General features: G+C 48.7%; 1 protein-coding gene across 3 annotated transcripts in view; it reads right to left on the reverse strand.

Moving 5' to 3' along the window:
• Window positions 1–15,237, reverse strand: part of ITGAL (integrin subunit alpha L) — a 40,997-nt gene that overhangs the window by 11,654 nt on the left and 14,106 nt on the right. For 2 of the 3 annotated variants that reach the window (XM_081257935.1, XM_081257937.1), the window contains exons 12-24: window positions 11,778–11,929; window positions 11,305–11,442; window positions 10,712–10,909; window positions 10,438–10,568; window positions 8,550–8,710; window positions 8,293–8,444; window positions 6,375–6,464; window positions 3,980–4,036; window positions 3,814–3,884; window positions 3,344–3,485; window positions 1,340–1,450; window positions 854–933; window positions 641–727 (exon numbers count right to left, since the gene is read on the reverse strand). In XM_081257935.1, the coding sequence (XP_081114061.1) occupies window positions 641–727; window positions 854–933; window positions 1,340–1,450; window positions 3,344–3,485; window positions 3,814–3,884; window positions 3,980–4,036; window positions 6,375–6,464; window positions 8,293–8,444; window positions 8,550–8,710; window positions 10,438–10,568; window positions 10,712–10,909; window positions 11,305–11,442; window positions 11,778–11,929 (1,570 nt within the window). The remainder of the gene's footprint in view (window positions 1–640; window positions 728–853; window positions 934–1,339; window positions 1,451–3,343; window positions 3,486–3,813; window positions 3,885–3,979; window positions 4,037–6,374; window positions 6,465–8,292; window positions 8,445–8,549; window positions 8,711–10,437; window positions 10,569–10,711; window positions 10,910–11,304; window positions 11,443–11,777; window positions 11,930–15,237) is intronic. The other variant, XM_081257936.1, reaches the window with a different exon arrangement.

Here is a 15,237-nt window from a genome sequence, read left to right on the forward strand (position 1 = left end):
ACCCAACTAGTGATCTCCATGGGTCCTTCCTGCCACAGCATTCTGAGACACTCACTCTGTGTGTTTGGGTTCTCCAACCTGACCATAAACTCTCTGTGGGCAAGGGTCATTGTGAAAACTTTTCTATCTCTTCCAGCACTCTTGGTCCCAGGGAAGAGGGAATCTAGCACGGCTGGAAATGTTCAAGAGCTTGGCTGGAGTTTGGAGTCAGACAGACTTAAGTTCAGATCCTGGTGTCAGTACTTCCTAGCTGTACTACTCTGGGCAGATTCCTCCCTTCTCTGAGCCTCGTTGTTCATCAGTAAATCAGAGAGAGGCAAGGTGCCTTGCGAGGTGTCGAAAGCTCCAGGGGAAGCCCTCAGCTGCGCAGTGCAGCTGGAGCAGAAGCTCACATCAGGTCAGCATTCAGTCACATTTTCTTCTGTCAGTAAGTATTGATCTGACTCAGAGCTCTTCCAGGGCCTCCACTCTACTGAGTGTTGAAAACTGCTGAGATTGTAGCTAGAATCAGTTCTAATCACCCTGGGGCTCTAAGAAAGAGGTGAGGGGGGCTTTGAGGGGTAGCCCTGGGAGGAAGGCTGGGGCCCTGGATGGGGAGGCTGAGGTGGGAGGAGACGGGGGACGGCTGCTCAGGACTCACTCCTTGGTGAGGATGTTGATGGGGTACATGACTGGGATGCTGGTGGTGGCCGAGTTGTCCTCCAGGAGGCCTGAGTCCTCATTTTTGCTGCAGGGGGCAAGGTAGAGGGCAGTGTTAGGAGACGGCTTGGCCAGGACTGTGTGACAGTCTGAGGCCAGGGCAGGCGGGGATGCTGGCAGGGGCCTGCATGGGGCCTGCTCGGGGCCTGCTCACCAGCTCACATTGGCGTGCACCTCGACAAAGTCCCCCCAGGAGCCGTTCAGCAGCGTATGAAACATCACCTGGATGTCAACCTGTCAGGGGAGGAGAGGGGAATGAAGAAGGAAGGTGCCTGGCCCTCAGGGGGCCACCTTAGCCCCTCACAGCCCCCATGCTCCCACTGCCATAGTCACAGTGACAGCTTATCTCAAGCCCTGGGCTGGGTGTTTTATCCCCATTGTAGAGATGAGGATACTGAGGTTCTGAGTAGTTAAGTCATGTGTGTAAGGTCACAAAATGAATGACCTAACCCTGGGTTTCTCTGATTCCAAAGTCCAGGCTCTCAAACACGACACAGGACACCTCTGCACACATTCTCTTGGGGTAGGGATAAGCCCTGCCTTTCCAATCACCTTCACCTTCCCCAGAGCCAGGAGCTCCCTCCCCTCCTGAGCTTACAGCCCCTTGGCTGCTTGACTCCTGGGGGCTGGAAGCACTCACCAAGCTGCCTGCTTTGAAGATGGGAGAGCTCACGTTGCAAGAGAGGGCCCTGTTCTGAAGCTTGTTCTCCTCAGGAAGCTCCTCGCAGCTCACAGGTATCTGGCTGTGGGGCTGGGGGTGAGAAGAGAGAGAAGGAGCGTTTTAGTGGGCAAGGCTAAGGGCTCCCCAGAGGCCACCAACCCTCAGGCCCCCTCCCCCCCCTGGCCAGGGCACATTTGCAGAAAGGTGGGGCCGAAGAGTCAGGGGTTCAGCCAGGGGTTCAGTACAAAGATGTTCACTGCAATCCTGTTTATCACAGGGAAAAACTGGAAGTGATCAAACAATCCGAAGAGGTGGGAATGGTTCAGTGAATCGTGGTACAATCACAGGAGAGAGTTAAAATGCTGCTACATCCACACATTCAGCAACCATTTACAAAATAAACTTGATCCTGGGCTAAAGAGGACAAAACCCTTCATCTTCATCACTGTCTGGAAGTGACAGATTTCAGTTCAGATTGGGAAGAAAGTTAGGTAAGGAAATAGAGGCTCAGAGCAGTCGAGAGACTTCCCCCCAGTCTCACAACTGGGTATCCCGGCAGGGATCTGGTAGGAACTTGAAATACAGGTCTGTTTGACCCCAGATCTCAAGTTCTCAATCACTCTACTAGATGCCCCTTAAGAAAGCATTTAGTGTTGCTGTGTAAGAATAATTCGGGGCTTCCCTGGTGGCGCGGTGGTTGGGAGTCCGCCTGCCGATGCAGGGGACGTGGGTTCGTGCCCCGGTCTGGGAGGATCCCACGTGCCGCGGAGCGGCTGGGCCCGTGAGCCATGGCTGCTGAGCCTGAGCGTCCGGAGCCTGTTGCTCCGCAGCGGGGTGGGGGGACACAACAGTGAGAGGCCCGCCAAAAAAAAAAAAAAAAAAAAGAATAATTCAAGGATCCGTCGACAGATGAATGAATAAGCAAAAGGTGGTATATCCATGTGATGGAATACTAGCCTTAAAAAGGAATGAAATTCATACCTGCTATCACAGGGATGAACCTCAAAAACATAACGCTAAGGTGAAGAACATCATGCTAAGTGATGTAAGACAGACACAAAAAGACAAATATTGTATGGCTCAACATTTTTTTTTAATTCAAAATTAAAAAAAACATGGAGGAAAAATAACCATATGGAGAGCAAAATGCCAATTAGTTAAAATAGAGAATAAATATACAATGTATCAAAAATTTATACCTATGTGTAGAGATAAACAGAAGGATAAACACCAAAATATTAAAAGTCATAATTGTGGGTTGTATAAGTACGGGTGTTTGTCTTCTTTAAACTTCTCTGTAATTTCCAAGTTTCTGCGGTGATCATGTATCACATGCACTGCACAGCTTGTGTGATTTTGTAACAATAATTTAAAAAATAAAAGTTGTACAGCTCAAGAGAGTAAATCCTAGGAGTTCTCATCACACACAAAAATGTTTTTTCTGTTTCTTTAATTTTGTATCCGTATGAGATGATGCATATGCATTAAACTTACTGTGATGATCATTTCATGATATATGTAAGTTAAATCATTATGCTGTACACCTTCCACTTATACAGTGCTGTATGTCAATTATATCTCAATAAAATTAGAAGAAAAAATAAAATAAAATAATAAAACAACCCAGGCCATCCCTCAAAGACAAGTTGGTCACCTTTAGGAGGAAGGTAGCTCAGTCTCCCTGAACCTGTGCACACCTTCTTGGTCACCAGGTCTATGAGCCTCTGTCACACTCTCCATTTCATGGGACCCTCTAACCCTGTGATGTCCCCAGCCTCAGTTCTTGGTCGCGAATCCAAGGCTCACAGAGGATGAACCTTGTATCTCAGCTCACACAGCTCGAGCGTGGCCATCAGGCTGAGAACCCAGAGGTGGTCCGAAGACTTCCACCCACATCTTCAGGCTGTCCTGACCGCCTGGGGCTCCAAGAGGCAGGACAAGCCTGGCACGTGGTCTGCGGGCAGACCCCACCCTCTCGCTCACCTTGAGTGTCTCCACTTTGCGGAAGGAGAGTCCTCGAGGGAAGCTCAGGCTGAGGTGGACCCAGTAAGCATCTTCTCCCAAGTTACTCAGTGTCAGCCCCACAGAGAGGCTGGTGGAGGGGGTCAGATGCAGGACTCTGGATCTGGGGGGAGGATCAGGGCAAAGTTATGGAGGCTAACAGAGGAAGCAGGATCAGAGGTGGGGACTTTCAGAACTGAGGGATCCAGTAGGCCAGAAAAAAGAAATACACAAAAATAAGCTCCTATGCACAGGCTTTAAGTTTTGCGATCTCATCTGTTCCTGATAGGAGAGCTGCAAGGCACCAGCATTTCTCAGAGCGGGACACTAAAGGCCCAGACGACAAACGGAGTCAGTGACCGTGGGGGTCTTCCGACCTAAAGTCCTATGTTCTTTCTATACACAGGAGCTGCCTCGGGCAAACATCAAGTGAAATAGGAGGCCTTACAGACCTTGCAGTGGAGGTCAGCCCCAGGTCAGCCTCACACTTCTTGTCCTCTCCGCAGTTCTTCTCAAAAGGGATCTGAAAGGCCAAGAAGAAAGGACCAGGAGGCTCAGATCCCCACACCCAGGAGGACTGGACCTTGGTCTCTCTGTCTGCCTCTCTTCCCCTCTTACCTCCTTGGTCTCCGAGTGTGGTGAGGGTCTCAGGATGGGCTGGATGTCCTTGCCCTGCTGAGCACGGAGGAGAGGGAGACAGGGGAGAATAGTTGAGGTAGCAGAACTGATGGAGGAGAGCTGGAGGGGCTCAGAGCTTGGTGCTCAGCTGGGCTGGCTGTGGTCAGGGCCCTCTCAGGAGCCAACGCCTTCCCGGGGCAGGCCCCAACCTCCCGACTCAGCCCAAGGCTGTCTGTGCCACACTCCTCGGGTGGCAGTTCCTTGAGGGAGGCTCAGGGTGTCCACTTCCTGTCCTGGCCACGAGATCTGGGCCTTGACCGAGCAGCTCCCCCAGGTTCTCCCAGCCTCTGCTGGGAGCAACACCTGGCCGCACAGCCTCTAGACTCACCTGCCTGGGACTAGCTCCTCCTGTGGTTCTCCTCTGTGAACCCCAGCTCTCCATCTCTTATCAGATCAAGGCCAGTTTTTTCAACATTTGCAGAATTTCTGCTCTGGGCCAGACCCCACTCCCCACCAGAGATCAAAACAGACACACTGCCCGTCCTCCCAGGCTGGTGGGAGAAACGGCCTGGCATCCTCAAGTGTGAGGATGGGACAAGTACAGGGTATGTTTAGAGGATGTAGAAGGGGATCCTATCCTACGCTTGGAGATCAGGGAAGCTTCCTGAAGGGATGGCATCTCAACTGAAATCCACAGGGTGAGGAGGAGGGAGCCAGGTGAAGAGAATGGAAAGAGACGAAGAAAGAACAGTTTACAGGAAGGCCAAGGCAAGAGAGACTGTGCCTGTGTAAGGAGCAGGAAGATGCTCAGACTGGCAGGAGTGCCACGTGTCAGGAGGGGCAGGAGGGGGAAGCAGGGTCCAGATTCCCCCTGGCCTTGCAAGCCATATTAGGCAGTTGAGGGTAATGGTGACACAGGATTGTTTTATGGGTGATCAGCTGTATGTTCTCGAGAGACTCCAGCCTCCTCCACTTCCAGGCCATCTGCCAAGCAGCCTCCAGACCCTCCCCTAAGGGCGGGGCTCCGGGCAGCTCCTGCTGACTGCTCGCAGCCACCCCAACATTCCCACACAGATTTCCCACCACCCACCAGACCACAGCCTGTCCCTAAAGGGGCATCCCGGGCCTCTGTCTTGCTCAGTTGTCCTGCCAGACGCTAATCCCACCTCCCCATTTCCCCCGAACTTAAAATCGTGCCTCCTCTCTCAACCTACCCAAAATCTACTCATTCTGCAAGATCTGGAACCAATGACACTTCCCCCAGGAAGACTTTTTGACAACTGTGACCTCAGGTCTCTCTCTTTCTTTTTTTAAATTAGCCTTTAATTGGTTTATTATTATTTTTTGGTCGGGCGACACACCTTGCGGGATCTTAGCTCCCCAAACAGGGATCGAATTCATGCCCCTTGTAGTGGAAGCTTGGAGTCCTAACCACTGGACCACCAGGGAATTCCCAGGTCTCTTTTTAAGCCTGAGTTGCTGCACCACACAGTTTGACTTTTTTTTTTTTTTTTAATTAGTGCCAATGGGAGAAACTGCTGGTTGTCCCTATACATCCTGAGTGGGTGGCAGGTTGCGGGGCAGGGCACTCAGTGCAAGCTGCCAAAAACCACAAGAAGGAGTGTGCTTATCAGTCACCATGCTCCAGCTCCGAAAGGGGCCTCAGAACGTTGCGACTCATTTCAGAGATGCAGAAACAGTCCCAAAGAAATACAGACCTGCTTGTGCCAGAAAAAAAAAAAAATCTACATCTTCAGGCTTCCAGGCCCAGGTTCTTTCCATCAGACCCTGCTGCCTTCCGACAGAAGCCAAACTACCAGCTGAGTGTCAAGGATTTCGGAAGAGGAAATTAGGCTTTTGGCACTGGGTAGGGAGCGTGTGATCCAGGAAACTAGGATAGAGAGTGTTTTCCTCTTCTTTTACATAACAAGGGCACCCCAATTAGGCTTTGAGGGAACTACCTGCCCTCAACGGAATACCCTTGGGTGAGAAGGCTAGCTAGGATACCCCGTCCTTCCACAGATAAGCGATGGTCCTAGGCTTTCTGGTGTTCTCTCTCTGTAATTTGCATCTGTTAGTATTCGCCCCAGGTTAGAAGCCTAATGAGGTCTGAAGCTGATGCACAGAGGGACGCACGGAAGGGGCCGTGCCCTGGGGAGTCCATCCATTATTTCTTCCTCTTGAGAGCCCCCAGAGCCTCCACCCACCCTGGTCCTCCATCTTCCCAATCCCAGTTTTCCAAATTTCTCTTAAATACAAACTCCCATAGACTCCTTTCTGCTTAAGTAAGCATATTTCGTTTCTATTGCTTGAAGCCAATGTAATACAGTCCTGCTAAATTGAATTTCTATTCTCCCTTATTTCTTATCAGTTTCTCCAGCTGATCTCTTCTTACCGCCCTTTGGTCCCTCGGTGTCCCTTCTTCCTCCCAGAGAGAGTAATTTAGGGAGACATTGATGGGAGAGATGAGGTCTTGAGTGCACACCTGAGGGCAATAAGAATACACCCTATGTCATGAGTTTAACCTTTACCACACTTCCAATTAAAGGCACAACTTGTCCATACTTTATAAAGGATGAAATTCCAGTAGCTAGTTGTCCGAGACCTTACCAGGAGTGGAAATATGTTTACTATACATCAGGTGTTTATAATATGCCCAGCTTGCTTCTCAGTACGAGTGCTCATCCCTCAGCCCCAATCCCAAGGCAGACATCAGTCATCAACCATGGCACTTTTCCCCACTGAGTCCTAACAGAAGTCCCTGAATCTCTGTCAAACTCCTCTAGGCAACCATTATCAAAGTTTGCACAAGAAAAGAATACTCTAGAATAAGTAGAATATCCCAGTTCCTTGAGAAGAGGGGTGGGTCTCAGTCTTTTATGTTATTGCCAGCACCGGACACTTTGGAGACGCTCACTTTGGAGGACTTTTTGTCCTCACCTAAAGTTTCCCCCAATTCGAAGAGGTAGGCATTATTATCCCCACATTAGAGATGAGGAAAGTGAGGTGTAAAAAGGTGACACAATTTTCCTAAGGACTAGAACTAGGAAGTGAACCCAGACCTGTCCAACTCCCAAGTCTAAAGTCTTTCCATCATGTCACAGTGCCTCTTCTCTGGCAAATTTATGTTTAATATTTCCAAATCTTGTAATGCGGGTTACGGGTGTGAGGAGGCAGAGAGTCTCTGAATGAAATGAGATCGTGAGCTGATAATTGTTGAAAATGGGTGATGGCTGTTTGGTGGTTCATTAAACTCTTTTTCTACTTTTGTATGTCTGAAATTCCCCATAATAAAAACTTGAAAACAAACTTCAAAATCTTATACTGAGTACACCAATCACATATTCAGTCTCTTATGAAATATTTGAGGCCAGAATAAAATTTAGTATCAATCTTATTTCATACAGAACAGGTATAAGCAAACGGAATTTGGGTATTTTGGCAGTTATCTAAACTAACAAGAACTTAAAAAACGTCTTTCTGGGATGGATTTTTTAAAAATACATTTATTTATTTATTTCTGGCTGCGTTGGGTCCCCGTGGCTGCGTGCAGGCTTTCTCTAGGTGTGGCGAGCGGGGGGCTACTCTTTGTGTGGTGCGTGGGCTTCTCATTGCGGTGGCTTCTCTTGTTGCAGAGCACAGGCTCTAGGCACTCGGGCTTCAGCAGTTGTGGCACTCGGGCTCAGTAGTTGTGGCGCACGGGCTTAGTTGCTCCGCGGCATGTGGGATCTTCCTGGACCAGGGCTCGAACCCATGTCCCCTGCATTGGCAGGTGGATTCTTAACCACTGCACCACCAGGGAAGCCCTGGGATGGATGTTAATAATAAAACACCCACACAGCAAACGAAGATACCGAGTGCCGCAACTAAGACCTGGTGCAGCCAAATAAATAAATAAATATTTTAATAATAATAATAATAAGTGACCACATGTACCTGGCAAATAATGACACACCACCGTGCCTGAATATTCCATAGGACCGAATATTCTGTGGCCATTAAAAGTAATCTGAAAACTGAGCTGCAGCATTAATACATGATGCGTGAAAAGAGTAGGGATAAAATGGTAAGCACTTTACAATTGTAATCATGTTTAAAACGCCTATGGATGTGGATTAAGGACTAGAAGAAAATATGCTGAAGGTATTGTTACTACTGTGATACGGAAGAGGAAACGGTAGGACCAGGAGATCAAGGTGACCTGTGACCTGTGCTGGACAGCGATGGAGCCGAGCCTGGCACTGGGGCTGCCTCCCGCTGCGGTCAGCTCGTCCACCCCTTCCCTCCCCTGAGCAGCCTTGCTGGCTCCTTACCGGGAAGTGGAACCAGAACCCAGTGCAGGACTTGACTGAGGTGACAGCTGTGTTCCTGTTGAGCTCATGTTTCCCTTCTGGGAACAACCCCCGGCTTCTGGTCCGATGGCCATCCAGCTGCAGAGTGTAAGTGAGGTTGGCAACCAGGTGCCCTGGGCAGGGTGGAAAGGCAAGAGTTGAATGATGGCGGATCCTGGGGCCATGAGCCTGGATTTGGGGCAGGCAGCTGCGCTGGGAAGCAGGAAGACAGCACTGACCTTTGAACTGGGAGATGAGAGACTTGACCTGGAAACAGACTGTGATGTTAACGCCTTCCTTCTTCTTGTCGCTGGTGGAATACGAGCACTCGACTTCATGCACTGGGATCTCGGCCGGGGAGAAGGACATGGTTGTGATGATATCCACCACAGGCCGGGAGCTTCAGGGAAGGAAACAACCAACGCTCTCCCTCGGCCTCAACTGCCATCCCCAGCCAGACCTGGGGCTCCAGCTAGCAGAGTCCAGAGGACTCCCCTTCCCTAAAGCAGACCTCAATGTCACTGTCTCTTTGCAACAAAAATAATAATGATAATTCATTAGGGCTCCCCATAATGATAATTCTTCCTAGCAGCCTTCTGACCCATTTCTCACACAGAAGAATGAGCTTGTAAAAAGGAAAGTCGGGACTTCCCTGGTGGTGCAGTGGTTAAGAATCCGCCTGCCAATGCAGGGGACACGGGTTCGAGCCCTGGTCTGGGAAGATCCCACATGCTGCGGAGCAACTAAGCCTGTGTGCCACAACTACTGAGCCCACGTGCCACAACTACTGAGCCCGCATGCCTAGAGCCTGTGCTCCGCAATGAGAAGCCCGCGTGCCTCAACGAAGAGTAGCCTCCGCTCGTCACAACTAAAGACAGCTGGCACGCAGCAACGAAGACACAACGCAGCTAAAAATAAAAATGAATGAATGAATGAATGAATAAATTTATAAAAAGAAAAGTCAGGGAATTCCCTGGTGGTCTAGTGGTTAGGTCTCCGAGCTTTCATTGCCGATGGCCCAGGTTCGATCCCTGGTCAGGGAACAAAGATATTGAGCTTCCATGCCAGTAACCTTTCAAGGATGTCCCATCGTATTCAGAATAAAATCTAAACTTTTCACTGTCTGTGCCATACCACCTGCCTCTCCAGTCTTTTTTTTTTTTTTTGGCTGCGCTGCGTCTTAGTTGTGGCACGTGGGATCTTCGGTGCCACATGCGGGGGTATCTTTAGCTGCGGCTTGTGGGATCTAGTTCCCCTCCAGGGACTGAACCCGGGCCCCCTGCATTGGGAGCACAGAGTCTTACCCACTGGACCACCAGGGAAGTCCCTCCTCTCCAGTCTCACCTCCTACCACACTGATCCTATTTCCGTGCCTTGAACAAGTCACACTTTGGCCTGCCTTACCGCCTTGGCACCTCCTGGGATTTCGACATAGAAAGCTCTTACCCCAGATTTCTGCAAGCCTGGCTCTTTCTCATCTTTCAAGTCCCAGTTCCTCAGAAAGGTCTTTCTTGGCCACCCAGTCTATAGTAGTCTCCCCTGCTATTCTGTCTCACAGAACCCTGTTCATGCCCCTCATGGCACTTATCACAATTGTAATGATCTATTTATTTGTTTTACTTCTTTATTATATGTTTCCCCACATATACACTGTAGCCAATGCCTTGTTCCGTATTGAAGACAGTATCTAGTCACTAGATGATGTTACATGAGTCTTCCAGTGACTCTAAGATCTGGGTCAGGCAGGAAATGCCATCACCATTTCAAAGATGAAGAAACTGAGGTCTTGAGAAGTGAAGTGACTGGGGTAAGATCACCCAAGAAGTCAACGGCAGAGCTTCGACTTGAATCCAGGTCAGCAGGTTCTAAAGACATCCCTCGTCTCTCTAGGAGGTTTTAGTGTTAGATAGGCCTGGGTTCAAATCCCAGTCTGTCACTGAATAGCAGCTGTTTAACCTGGAGCCAGACACAAAGCCATGCAAAAGGAAAACCAAACTCACGGGGTTGAGCCGAGGACCAAATGCGCCCATGTCGATAAGCATTTAGCACGATGCCTAGTACATCGTAACTGCTGAAAGGATGAGGACTGAAATCATCCCCAGGTAGGACTCAGGAGTCCCATCTTACCTCAGCATGATCACCTGGCTCTCAGCCCCTACAGCCACATCTACCAGGCCGTCCCCGCCAAGGTCCTTCACCCCATGGATGGAGCGTCCAAACCATCGAATTCCTGGGAGCATCCGGGTCCCTTCTATCCGCTGAGACCAAGAGAGAAATTCATGCTAAGCTGGGGAGAGGACAGGCGGAAGGGCGGGAAGAGTCGGGCTGAGGAGTGGGGTTGGGGCTTGGTGGCTGCCAGGTGCCTGGGAATGGGTTCTGATTGGCAGGCGGGGTACCTCACCTGACTGGGCCAGGGGCTCAGCCCCGCTTGCTGCCCATTGAAGATGTACACAGCCCCCTGCTCTTCCAGAGGGGCTCCCACGGCCACGTCTGTCAGCTCATCCCCATTGATGTCCGTCAGGGCAGCGATGACTGCTCCAAATCGCCCAAGGGGGTAGCCGGGATCCCCGTGCAGCTCTGAGACCATGTCGAACCCCAGCTAGGAAGGAGCAAGGCGACAGGTCCCAGCTCAGTCACTCAGCACTAACCACTGGACCACCAGGGAATTCCCCACCTTTGTTATCTGTGTGACTTTGTGCCTTTGGAAAGTTGCCCAGCCTTGCTGAGCTGCGACGTTCCCATTTGTAAAATAAAGCTCATAGTATCCCAGAAGGTGATTATGAGAATCAAACGAGGTATTCTATATATAAAAAGTTTGGCACTGGGCCTTGCACACATTTTACCCACCTCCACATATTTGCTATTGTTTGTCGTTGTTCTAAAGGTCTGATTAACACAGGATCAGGCAGGGGAAGGCTTTCAGAATAACTGAGACCTGAGAAGGCACGGGAGTCTCCTTCTCCCACATTCTCCACGCATTGTCCTGGTCCCCACCTTTTTTCTCTGGTAGACGAACACCCGGCCTCCTCTCTGCTCGCCATAGAACAGGGGGGCTCCAACCAGCAGCAGCTCTGTCTCCCCATCTTGGTCCATGTCAACACCACACAGCTCGCCACCAAAATAAGAGCCAACCTGCAGGGAGAGGAAGACGTTTGAGGAAGAAACCTAGAGCAGGACACCTCCCTCCCCATGAAGTGCACCATATCCATCCTACTCTAAGCCTTCAAATGAAGGTCCAAGTCCTGGATCCCACTTAGAGCCCGTATGAATTCAGACAAGTTGGGATCTTAAGTTGGCAAGTGGGGATGACAAGGCTAACCTCAGAGGCTTTGCAGGGGAACAAATGTGACAGTGCTCGGCACAGGGCGTATGCTCAGCAAGTGGATGCATGTTCGGAAGACAGCAGGAAGCATAACTAGTGTCACTCCAACCCCCTCTTGGGCGGACGCCCCTGCAATCACGCTCACCTGGATCCCATCTATTTTCTGGATTTGGCTCCAAGGTTCTCCGCCCTTTGGCTCTTGGAACAGCAACACCCGCCCCACGTGCTGGTATCGGGGGGCTCCAGCTGCCAGCAGCGACGTGGTCCGTCGGGAGGGCAGCCAGGTCACCGTGTAGCCTGAGGAGAGAGCGAGCGCGGGGCTTGGAGTTAGGAACACAATGGCTGCTGAACGAAGGTAAAACCCAGGGGAAAAGGCGGCAGAGACGGTGGGAAGCTGGGTTAGCAGCAAAGATGCATGGAGACGGCCAGAAGACCTTCTCCCGAGAAGAGCAGCCATGTGCTCCGAGGAGTACAAATCCTGCCGTCAGGGTACAAGACTGCATTTCTCGAACTGTGGACAACACGCATGCGCAGGACGAAGCAGCCGCGTACTGAAGGGTAAACATCTTCCTGAGGCTCAGTTCACCTAAGGGTTTATAAAGGAGACTACCTTCTTTTTAAAGAGTAAAATGAAATTGAATACATTAGTAAGAAGAAGGCAAAGTTTGCACGAAGATTAAAAATAAAGCAGCAGATGCCTCAAGACTGCCAGCGTGCCCTGTTTCAGACTTGGCAGCCCCTACATTGCATGACCCAACTTCTTAAAACCAATCTCTTTATAGATGATAGCTAGCTAGCTAGGTAGATAGATAGGAAAAGAGAGAAAAAGAATTATGTATCTATATAGAGATACAGATACAGATATACATATAGATATATCCTATGGGCTTTGTTTCTCTGGAGAATCCTTACTGATAAAATAATATATACATATGTATGTTATTCTTTATATATATATGTGTATATATATATAAAGAGAGAGAAGCAAATATGGCAAATGTTAACAACTGATAAATCTAGGTGAAGGGTATATGGATATTCATTGTACTATTAACTTTTCTCAAAGTGTGAAAATTTTTGCAGAAAAATTTGGTAGAAAAGATTAAAGATACGTTTCAATGAAAAAGTTTGGTAAGGTAGTACAACTCAGTCAGCATGGAGACACAGCCTAATAAAAATACTGAAATTTAAACATGAGGAGTGGTGGACTTCCCTGGTGGCACGGTGGTTAAGAATCCGCCTGCCAATGTAGGCAACACGGACGGGTTCGAGCCCTGGTCCAGGAAGATCCCACATGCTGAGGAGTAACTAAGCCCATGCACCACAACTACTGAGCCCACATGCCACAACTACTGAGCCCGTGCACCTGGAGCCCATGCTCTGCAACAAGGGAAGCCACCGCAATGAGAAGCCCGCACACCACAACGAAGAGTAGACCCCGCTCGCCGCAACTAGAGAAAGCCCATGCGCAGCAACGAAGACCCAACGCAGCCAGAAATTAATTAATTAAATAAAAAACCCATAAGGAGTGGTGATTGTACAGCACAGAGAATATAGCCAATATTTTATAATAACTATAAATGGAGCATAATATATAAAACTTTTGAACCACTATCTTGTACACCTGAAACAAATATGTTATTGTAAATCTACTATACCTCAAGAAAAAAAAAAGCAGGAGACTTGAAAACATCTCTGCTTCAAGATATCACTGAGGTTATCTACATACTTCACAACTCCTGTGGTTGAGGTTCCCTGCCCTCTGTTCCTACACTGATGAAACGCTGGAGGAAATGCTGCAGGAAATTGGACCAGGGATTGGGTGGGAGCCAGGAGCCACCTCGCAGGAATGCTCTGAAGATGACTCATTGACCCAATTTGACCTTTTTGTTTATTTTTTTTGAATTAATTTTTATTGGAGTACAGTTGATTTGCAATGTTAGGTTAGTTTGTACTGTACAGCAAAATGAATCAGTTATACATATACATATATCCACTTTTTTAGATTCTTTTCCCATATAGGTCATTACAGAGTACTGAGTAGAGTTCCCTGTGCTATACAATAGGTTTTTATTCGTTACCTATTTTATGTATAGTAGTGTGTATATGTCGGTCCCAATCTCCCAATTTATCCCTCCTCCGCATGACCTTCTTTGCTCAGAGCAGTTGAAAGTGAATGAGCAAAACAGATGTCCAAGACTCTATAGCCCATGAGAGGAAGGATGAAGAGGCTGAATCACTCTCCTGTTTCTTCATGTATATTCCTGAAGTACAAGGGTTAAGAAATTGCCCTTTGAAATCAGAGAGACAAGGTTTTAATCCGAGTATTACTTCTTCCTGTCTGTGTAATCTTGAGTAAATTACTTCATGTGTCTGAGCCTCAGTCTTCTCGTCTAAAAAAAAAAACTGGGACAATACCAACCTTATAGAGGGGTTTTGAGGATTAAATAAGACCGTGGATGTAAAATGCTTAGCACCATGTTAGTGAGATCTAAACTAAGATCTGAATGATAGTAGCATAGTAGGCAATCAAGATTATATTTACTTCTACATGTACACAACACACACATACATCTGTGTGTGTGTATATAGTGGTATGGGTGCCTAACTAGAGATTCAGCTTTGGGTTATTTCTTCTTATTCAGTGAGCAAATTTGCCAGCTATTTTGCAGTACAGTCATCATCTCTACATATCCGCAGGAGATTGGTTCCAGGACCTGCCCTGATACCAAAATCCACCACAGACGCTCAAAGTCCCACAGTTGGCCCTTGGTATCCCTGGCTTCCAAATCTGGGGATTCAACCAACGATGGATCATAAACGTGGAACCCGCAGCTGCAGAGGGCCAACTGACACTGAAGAACAGAAAACCACGTTGAAGGCAGTAGTGTAGGTGCTGCAGTGTAAGTGCAGTGGTTACTAAGCACAGATTTGGGGCTGGACTACCTGGGTTCCACCTACTAGTCTGTGACCCTGGGAGAAGTTATTTAAAGTCTCCTGGGCTCAGTTTCTTCATCTGTAAAATAGAGATGATAAAAATACCTACTTACAGGGTTGTTGGGAGGATAAAATGAGATAAAAATAAGTTAATATGTGCCATGCACTTAGAACAGTGCCTGGCACATAATACTTGCTCAGTAAAGAAAAAGAAAAGGAAAACAAGGAAAAAAATCAGAGGGCAGTCTCCCTTAGAAGGGTAAGGGTAGATGCACGATGAATAGCACCCATTTTCCCGAGGAAAGTATTTAATAAGATCTTGTGTTTTGAAAGTTTAATAATAATCTTTGTGTACTGAGCCCACCCCCAGCCAAGGGTCATGGGTGAGGCAGGGTGGAGGGTGGTGGTTCTAGATCTATGAGGAGGTAGAACCTGGAAGCACTCCTATCCCAGGGCTCTTGGAGTCAGTTCGTGCCTTGAGACAGGCTGACTCTTTGAATGTGAACTAGAAGAGCTATAACCCCAAGCGCAAGGGTGAGGCCATTCTGCTCCTGAGACTGGCATCGGCTTGGATGGACAGCATCCCCAGGACTGCGCAGGACAAGACACCACGAGGCAGAGAGAAGCAACAGCAGTTGTGGATTGACCAGCCTCATTTCCTCTGTGCT

Source organism: Mesoplodon bidens (genome assembly GCF_964165515.1).
Source record: "Mesoplodon bidens genome assembly, chromosome: 15".
NCBI classification, from domain to species: Eukaryota; Metazoa; Chordata; class Mammalia; order Artiodactyla; family Ziphiidae; genus Mesoplodon; species Mesoplodon bidens.